This window comes from Limulus polyphemus, unplaced genomic scaffold (assembly GCF_000517525.1).
Source record: "Limulus polyphemus unplaced genomic scaffold, Limulus_polyphemus-2.1.2 Scaffold3407, whole genome shotgun sequence".
Lineage (NCBI taxonomy): Eukaryota > Metazoa > Arthropoda > Merostomata > Xiphosura > Limulidae > Limulus > Limulus polyphemus.
Window position 1 is genome coordinate 97,934 of NW_013669017.1, and position 9,574 is coordinate 107,507.

At 34.9% G+C, this 9,574-nt stretch overlaps 2 protein-coding genes across 2 annotated transcripts in view; both read left to right on the forward strand.

Moving 5' to 3' along the window:
• LOC106469299 (solute carrier family 22 member 7-like) overlaps positions 1 to 762 on the forward strand; it is a 15,683-nt gene extending 14,921 nt beyond the window's left edge. Inside the window, exon 5 of the mRNA XM_022397777.1 lies at positions 624 to 762. Within this exon, the coding sequence (XP_022253485.1) occupies positions 624 to 762 (139 nt within the window). The remainder of the gene's footprint in view (positions 1 to 623) is intronic.
• A 1,202-nt stretch (positions 763 to 1,964) lies between these two features.
• Positions 1,965 to 8,780, forward strand: LOC111088248. The gene is made up of 4 exons (XM_022397780.1): positions 1,965 to 2,046; positions 3,202 to 3,325; positions 7,385 to 7,457; positions 7,701 to 8,780. The coding sequence occupies exons 1-4, from the start codon at positions 1,965 to 1,967 to the stop codon at positions 8,295 to 8,297; spliced, it is 876 nt and encodes a 291-aa protein (XP_022253488.1). The 3' UTR covers positions 8,298 to 8,780.
• The last annotated feature ends 794 nt before the right edge of the window (positions 8,781 to 9,574 follow it).

Sequence of the window (9,574 nt, forward strand, 5' to 3'; positions counted from 1 at the left end):
TGAAACCAATAATTGATTTTCTAAAAGCAAGTGTCTAGTCTAAGCCCTGTAACAAAGAACTATTGAGCACAATGGGACCAGTTGAAGCTTGAAAATGGTATTCTTCTCCGGAGATGGGAACTGCAGATGGGAAAGAGACGACCTAGCAAACGGTTATACCGAGAAAGTTACTGGAAGTTGTGCTGCGTCAATCCCATGATACTTTAACAGGAGGACATCTCGGAGTTAAGAAAACATTGAGTCACCTACGACAAATATTTTACTGGATAGGTATGAGGCAAGATGTGGAAGAATGGTGCAGGACATGTTGTGCTAAAAGGGGACCCAAGCATAAAGGATGTGCTCCAATAAAGTTATATCAAGTTGGTGCACCAATGGAAAGAGTAGCCATTGACATTGCTGGTCCTCTGCCCCAAACTCGTGCTGGAAACAAGTGCTACCTTAAGCATAACTAGAGAAAATTATTAACAGAAAAACGTAAATGTACATTCTATATTTAAAAGAAACTGAAATATTTTATAGCATTCCTATTTCTGTTTAATAAGATAATAACAGTTCTGATATTTATTTAATAAAATTTGCTTACTAATTATATATATAATTATTTACTTTGTTGTGAACAGGTTTGCTGTTAGTTTGGGTTCAAACATCGAAGTCTCGGAGATTCCACCACTTGACGAAAATAAGTTTTTTCGTGTTCTTGTACGTGGTGTGGTTGAGATTGGAACATTGATATTAATCTACTTTCTTTCACAGAGGTAAAGTGTAAAATTATATATTTTATTTTAATTTAAATAATCTGTCATTTACTCCCAGTCGTTTCGTTTGTTGTTTTAAATGACGTAAATTGTTTTTCTTCAAGAGAGAATTACAGTTGAATCAAATTAAAACAGTGACAGAAAAAATTGACCTGTAATTTTAATCCTTAAAAACTATAAAAAAAATTATTAGAAAAGGGAGATGCTGACCAAAGATGGATTTGTGTAGTGGTGCCATTTGAATCTAGATAGTATGAAGGTTAAAGAAGATGATTTGATCCAGCACGATCAGAAATAAAACCTACTTTTCAGCTGTGAAAATTTTAAAAGTTTATAATGATTCATGGGTGTAATTTTTGAATTACTTCTATACCTATAAGTTTTCTTTTGTATTACATATGTCTTTAAATTACCGTAGCCACTACTGACGGATATAATGTTTCCCATTCGTTGCTTTAGATACATTAAGTTTACATTTCTGTTACCGGAGATGTTTTGTGGTCATATTTACTACATGGCTAAGCCTAAGTTAAATTTGTCTTGCAGTTCAAGTATTAAGCTGATTTCACGCATGCTACACCTTTCTCTAAAGTATCCTACAAATCCTAAATGTGAAATTTGTAATTGAAATATAATATACATATGCTAGTGTGTGTGTCTATTAGAGCTTGTGAACATTACTTCTAAGATACTGAACTGGCTTACTTAACTAAAATGTTTTGAATTATTTCATCATTCAAACAAAAAAATAAATGTTTGTGCAACTTTTCGGCCGTAAGCCTACATCAAGCAGGTACAGTTACCGATTATGTTTACAATTAACAACTACCTAATGTAGGCCTATGGCATAAAAGTTGCTAGTAAATTTAATGTTGTTTGGGAGGTGAAAGCAATTGACGTATGGTTTCATTTATTCATACATATGCATAAGCACTCACAGAAGATAACTGAAATGCCCAATATTAAATCTTTAAGTCACTTGTTAAGTGGCGCGTTTTCTTTAAAATAATAATAAACATTGTATGGCTCCTTTTTAAACATTTGTAATTAATACACGAGGAAATTCCAAAAGGTTTGAATTATCCGGAAATTACAATTTATCTAAATTTATAATAATGGGGTTAATAATTTCACTAAAAAGAAAATAGAAATAAAATCGTAATTCTATATTTTTTCCTTTGTAGATTAGGTACGAAGTTTATCCAGATGGCATTGCTGATTGGTGGGGGCCTTCTTTTCATATCAGCCACTACAGTAGAAGAACTTGTATTAGAAGGTGATCTAAATTGTGAGAGTTGTAACATTTTACCATCACGTTGCTTTATTTGCAAGATCGACTAACTCTAATTATTATTTTAGCTTTGTTAAACACCTGCACTTTATATAAGCACAGAGTATTGTTGACCACGTAACACCTTACAAGTAATTAATTTTCATAATAATAATTTTGGCATAACGAAAACATGCTTGTCCCCTACAGTAACACTACTGTCTTTGCCAAAAACGAACAGAGCGATTAACTTGACGCAGTCTAAATATACTTGGCATTTCTTCTATTGAAAGTAACCGAAAACCATAAACCTATAAGTGTTACTTTAAAAGTGCAATTTCTGTAAACATTTGTTTGTGAATTTATAACATAAATTATTGAGATTGTATAATGAAAAAATTAGTATTAGAGAAAGTTAATTATTTAAATTATTTGCAACCCTACACTGGTTTACTACCATATATTAATTTTGAAAATATTTTGTCTGAGGATCTACATTAACTCTTCAGAACTTATTCAAGTAAAAACATGACAAAATTCATTATGCAAGCTTTTTTTATATGGCGAGTTTGTATTAAATGTTTTGTAACGTTTTGTGGTTTCAAACTTCATCTATAACACAGCATGTAAAATAAAACCTGTTACAGCAAAAGAGGTAATTCTTAAGGATCAAGATCAAACAAATGAAATTTTCACCCCGAAGAATAAATAGTAGAATATTTGTGGATAGTCTACTTAAATCCAGTCCCCTAACTTAAAGTTTGTATAAAATGGCTTCACAACACAGATGTATTGTGTTTTTAGACAAAAAGGTAATCAAACGCTAGAGTTATCGGTAAAATGAATGAAAATTGCATGCCATTCATTTCTTTACGTAAACAAATTTAGAAATAGAAGAATGAGTCAGAACGTTGTTAATTTTTACATCTGTTACAATTATTTATTAACTGTAATATTCACGTTCGGATGCCATGGAGACCATTCAAAGAGGCTTAATAGATTGAATAGTAATTATTAACACGCATGACGTAGAGGCTTGTATAATTGTCAGTAAAAAAAAAAAAGTTTATCTTTATTCGTATTGCTCTTCTGCTTTTCTCGCGAAATTAATCATGTAATTATCTTTAAGAAAGGTACTCTTTTCAAGATTTTTTTTTCTTTTTGTCTATTCAGATCAAGATGACACAGTTCTTGTTCTACTTCCAGCGATATTTTCGTTGTTTGCCAAGAATACCTTACGAGTAGCTACGCCGTTACTTTTCATCCACGCAATCAAAACTTTTCCAACTGGAATAAGGTAATTTCGTTACTTTCACAGTTCATGATGTTTGTTTTGAAGGATTTTCTATTGTTAGAGGGACTACCACTTTCCTTTATTTTGATTTACTATATACTTGAATGGTTTTGAAACGCTGACAAGGATAAATGGTGGGAAAATAGTAAGTAACATCATATGATAAGGCCTCACAGTTACCAGCAGTAAAATGCTAGTTCTACTTATTTCAGCTCTTCTCATTGGCTCAGTTAATTGAGTGATAAAGAACGTTAACCAATAAAACGTTATTATACTTTTGGTGGGATGAACAGTCTAATCGTCTAAAATGATTGTTTACGGGGGTATCTTTCTATTTTTAATTTGAAAAGAGCCTTTCAAGCTCTACTTACAGTTACGCCTGTAACTGTGCGCGTGTCTATGTATATATGCTGCAATGTTGAGCAGCTAATGATATATATATATATATATTTGCAAAAAATATTGATTGTATTTTAATTGTATACTAGACTTTCTAAGAGGCCTGGTGGTTAGAGTGCTTGACTCACAATATGAGGGTCACGGATTCAAATCCCCCTTACCGAACATGTTCGCCCTTTCAAGCGTGGGAGCATTATAATATGACGGTCAATCCTACTATTCGTTAATAAATGAGTAGCCTAAAAGTTGGTGGTGCTGACTAGCTTTCTGTTACTACTAAATTAGCGACGGCTAGGGAAGATAGCTCTCCTATAGCTTTGCGCGCAATTCAAACCAAATATTATAAAATTTGTTTAACCTTTACAATGCACTCTGCAAAGATACGTTTTTATCCATTCGCTGCTCTGTTAAAATGAATTGAAGCATCTTTGTTATTCAATGTATTGTTACGTATCTGCTTGTTTGATAATTTTCGGTAAAAATTCTTTCCGAGGAACTTCAGCGATACAAGTCCTTTCTTAATTAAAACTAGTTTATTCTTTCTCGATACAACTTTGTAATACACAGAATTTCTACAGTCACTTTAAACTTAACAACCTTTATAACACACGCTATAAATCGCAGTGATTCACACATTTTACTTACGTGCCTACTCTTCGCTTGACTCAATCATCTATCTCTTTAATCTATCTATATCTCTTCTCTTGCGCTGGTGTTTCTCGCCAGGCTTATATACTAAAAAAGAGGGCGCTCGGCAAACACTAGGACATTCGCGGAGTTTCTCGATAATTAATGATCCTTCTAAGAACTGTTGAAAACCGTTTTTGCAAATATGGACAAGTTTGGAGCAGTGAACGTTTTGTGACCGTACATATAGTGTGAATTGGAACTTTGAATTTACAACCTAAAGCTGGATTTCGACATATGTTTTGAAATGATTACGTTGAATTGGAGAGACAGTTCCTTCGTGGATCTACCAAGAAAGAGTGTTTTTGTTTGTATTGTACCCTTTTGTAAGTTATTGTATATAAGTTAACATATCTTTTGTTTGTTTGTAATTAAGCACAAAGCTACACAATGGGCTATCTGTGCTCTGCCCATCATGGGTATCGAAACCCAGATTCTAGCGTTGTAAGTCCGCAGACATACCGCTGTGCCACTGGGGGGGGGGGGTAATATATCTTTAAAACTACAAAATTGCAGCGTTGTCATTTTTTGTTTTTACGTATTACACAGTACGGTAATACGGGATCGTAACAAAATGAAACGACTGCCATTACCCAAAGTTAAAAACTACGCTGTTTAAATCAAAGTTGGAAATATTTGCGTTTGGACGGGTGTCTGTGGTGAGATTTTTTTATGGACCTCGCGTAACACTAGGCGGCAGGTTCTAGCACCGTGCTAGAACAACTTTTTCTTTCACTACAGCAGTATTTTAAGATCGCTGCTTCAACTCCACTTTTTCTCATTGAAAACTATGAAGTCTGCTAAGAATTAAATTTGGATTTCACTTAAAATACTGTTACAACAGCGGAAGTCACGCGACGCTGGGAGCATGCGCGCTGGAATTTCTAATGTATGTCCGCAAATCTACCGCTGATCCACTGGGGGACTATAATAAAGTAATATTTTGCGTTATAAATTCCATATTGTTACGATATCGCATTTTTGTAAAACTTACTTGTGAGGCGCTGCAGGTGTATCGCCTGATCAATGACGTTAAACTAACAGTTTTCAGCATGTGCGCTTTCCGTAACGTTTTTTTTTTATATAAAACGTCTCAACTTTCAGTAATTGAGAGTAGTAGTAGAGGAGTATTTTTTCAGAAGTTTGGTTTAGTCTAGTTTGAGTGGCCGTTTCAGACAGAGATTTCTGTATCAAACTCGAAAGAGTTTTTGAAACTAGATATTAATCGTAGGTATTTTGTTAAAGCTATCATTAGCTTTTTGTTTACGACTCTAAAGAGTTTGTACATTTAAGAATTAGTCTTAACTTTTGTAAGCCTTGTGCTTTTTGCTAAATCTCAGTGTTCAATTCCCCACGATGGACGGAGTGCAGGTAGCCCATTGTGTAACTTTGCGCTAAAAAACAAAAATAAACCACACAAATAATACTTTATAAGAATTTAAATCATCACACTAGATTACATGCATATATTGGACGACTAGTTAGGGCCTTACAGGTTGTGGCACTTCATTTTAGAAAGCGTTACGATTTCAGATTTGTTCCAGAAAGGGCTATCTGCGAATTTCGAACTGATAGATTGGAGGGGAGATAACTAGTCAACAGCACCCATCGCCAACTCTTGGACTACTCTTATGTGGCCAAACAGCGGGATTTCACTGTCGTTTATAGCGCCCCCTTCAAAGTGCGGGGCGAGTTTTTGAGGCAACAGGACATGAAACAGGAATTCTCAGATTCACAGTTTGGTATGTTAACCACCCGGCTGCGCACAGCCCTTAAGATTTCAAAATAGTGGGTGTTGTTTTCAAATCAGATAACATTTATTGATCTAAATTATACCACGTCTTAACTTACCAATCCACATAGTGGATCCGAAAGACAATCTCAAAACAGTTAAGAAACTGCCATACTTGACACAAATTACAAATGTCTTGAGGCATTCCTTCTTTCTAACAGTATTTTTATAACAAAGCAACAATCGGGTTTGTGTGTGTGTGTCTGTCTGTCTGTGTTTCCACAAGCGTATCTCGAAAACTAATAGATCGATGTACACGAAAATGTAACACAAAATGAGAAGTCAGTATGGGACAGTCCTCTACAAATTTGGTCTAATTGAAATCTGAATCCATATTCTGGATCACTTTGAAGCATTTTTCGCGGTTTTCGATGTAAAATGTGAACGGGTTGGTACCAACTTTCATGGGCACATTAAAGTTGAAATTCCTCATCACACTGCAAGAAAATGATCCAGGTTGTTGATCATTATGGGCCTGAGAAGGATTTTCTGAGTTTTCGAAGGTGAAATTTGACGTTATTCAATACAAACGCATGCAATCTCGAAAAAGGGCGGCGGGGCGAGGGTATGCAATCTATCTGATTGCTCTCGTTATACGTTATAAAAGTTATCTTGGAAATACTATTTTACTTAGTTACATGAAAGCCAACATACTAGAAGCTCTTAAGTTTTGCTCCAGCAGATGATGTAATCGCAAAAAATACAAATAAAAACTCGCTAATTTTGGCCAATATGAGGAAGGGAGCATATATTGAACATAAATTCTACGTGAAAATCTTTGATAAGGTAGGGGAAGGGGTACTTTGAAAATTATGAATATAAATAAGCAGGGTCACCAGTTTTAAAAGAGTGCGACTACCGGCAGCTTTAGGCTTATTTAAATGAGAATGTATGTCACCCGAGTAGGCCTAAGGTATCAATAATGTATGTTTGAGGGTTTTAAGGGTATCATGGCGAAGTTTTTACTTTATAACGGTATGTATGCCATGAGTGAATCTTCAGCTGATATGATGCGGTATTTTCTGTGGTGAAATTTTCTCTAAGATTATTTATTAATATTTTTACTCTTTTTATAGTTTAGCGGTTTTAGAATCCGCTAATCTTCATCGGTCACACCAAATACGGTGTTAGTTTTGAAAAAAATTGACACATACTAATTGGCGATTCTTTGTCTTTGTTCTTAGGTGTCTCATGCTGGGAACGTGCGTGTTTTGGTTACATGCTGCTGAACTTATTGCACCCCATTTAACTTGGCTTGTAAGTGTCTAGCTGTTTGGTTAGGGAAGTGGGTAAGGTTATGAATAATTATATTAACAGAGTTGCTTAAGGGTTGTAACTTGAATATTTGTCGATACTTTTAAGTTTGTTATTTAATGTTTAAGTACTTATATTGTAATGTTATTGATTTTATTTAAGACTGTAATGAACATGTTAGAAACAATTGTATTACTTTTTATTGTGAAATTTTGTCAAATTCATGCTTTTTTGTATGTTTTACAGAGTGACCACACCATCCCTTATATACCGCTAACAGTTTGCGGTATCCTCTTGATTATTTCTGGCGGCTTAACTCTAACACTTCCAGCCTGTCAAAAGCGTCCTCTACCGAACACTTTAAACGAGGCCGAAGAGATGGAGTATAATTATTCAATGCATGCATCAATGAACAAGAACCGATACTGCAGCCAAGACCACTCAAACTCTTTGTTCTTTATGAGCTCCCAGAGCACCAATGACATTCGTCAAGGTGAAATTGACGCTCTTCGGAGGGAAGCATATCATACTAAAGATGTCCAAATAGAAGATGAAGAGGAACAGTCCTTGCAGTATTCAGAAACGATCTTCCCTGTAAAAGGTAGTGTTTTTTTCGGCTCTCTAAGATATGCCAGGCATGAAGGTATGCACGAGCCACGTGACGACCAAGGTGATTCCCAATCTAGACTAACGGACCTAGAAGACGAATTAACAAAGGTATGGGAACTGAATAAACATCACTCTGCCCCTGACACGAAGGAAGAAGGACCATCCAAGGATCTAGATGTATTTTTTGGCTCTAATCGTCGAGCAGACTGGGGGATAGGCGAAACAAATTTCTAAATAGTTTTTCAATGGCCTGTTTTACTGGAGATTAGCCATTTGCAGATAGCTTGACATTTTTCTGACCAGAACTTCTGGAGTTAGAAACTTGTGGTGACAAGTGACAAAGAAGAGTACACAACACATAACTTTTCGGAATATTTCATGTATATTAGTGGTTTCAAAGCGATGATTAATAAGTTGTTTTATGCAATTAGTGCTTACCTAGTATGTGACCAAAATGGACGAATATGAAGGTCACTACAAACCTCCCTCCACCCACTTTCCACCAAGATAATACAATAGCTGCAGGTTATCTCTACATACTTACAACGGTACTTTTAATGTGAGTCGTGAAACGTCACAACCTGCTAAATAATGATGTTACTCATGATATATCACCAGACTTAGCTCTACCCCGAAGATCAGGCAATAATAACGAACAGTCTACTTGATATTTTTGTTTTCTCTGGGCAACATAATAAACTAATGTTTTGCTTAATCAGATGCACGTTCAGAATTTCATAAAAAAATTAACATAAAAATTATTTAATTAATCTGTAGTTGTTATTACCTGTAGTACAATTTAATGTTTACATTGAATGAAACACGTATGCTGACGTAATACTAAAATATATGGTATTTATTCCAAGCCTTCAAAACAAAGAAAAGATAAATTATTAGAGCTATCTATTTTACTTGTTTTAACTTTTTTTTTTCAGCTAATAAACTTAACTTGTACTTTAAACTGGTCAAGCGTGGTCTAGTGGTTATTCTGCCAGCTACAAATCGAAGACTCTTAAGGTGCCAGTTAAGATTTTTCACTGAACACGCTCCGTATTTTGAGCTATCGAAGCGTTACAACTGTGACAGTCAATTCCACTTAAAGAAGTTGGAATAAGTAAGTGCATCAAGAGTATGCATGGCGCCGTTTTTGCGACATGAAATAGGTCAGCTCAGTCGCCATGTTTAACATAGTTGTAGTATAAACTTTTATGTGTTTAATAAAATTTCATTTAGAAATGGTGAAGTTACTGGTAATGATTATGTCCTCATGCTTAAAACTGACAGCTACCTAAGATAACCTGGAACTATACATAGCAGGCTATGTTGTTAAATAACTTGCTAATGAGATACTTGGTTCGGAATGCTGTGAAATTTTTCTGATTTCTCATCTAGAAAAAATAATGAAGACCATATTTTATTATCAGATGATGTGAATTTGAGATGTCGTCAAACAAAAAGTCTTTTACGCCAATTTCTTTTGGAAAACAACCGAGGGAACCAATACTTTTACC

Excerpts from the sequence above, each read along its gene's own strand:
- LOC111088248 (XM_022397780.1), top strand. The coding sequence starts at position 1,965 with ATGGCATTGCTGATTGGTGGGGGCCTTCTTTTCATATCAGCCACTACA. Across the intron at positions 3,326-7,384 it reads ACTTTTCCAACTGGAATAAG|GTGTCTCATGCTGGGAACGT; the intron begins GTAATTTCGTTA and ends CTTTGTTCTTAG. Across the intron at positions 7,458-7,700 it reads CACCCCATTTAACTTGGCTT|AGTGACCACACCATCCCTTA; the intron begins GTAAGTGTCTAG and ends TATGTTTTACAG.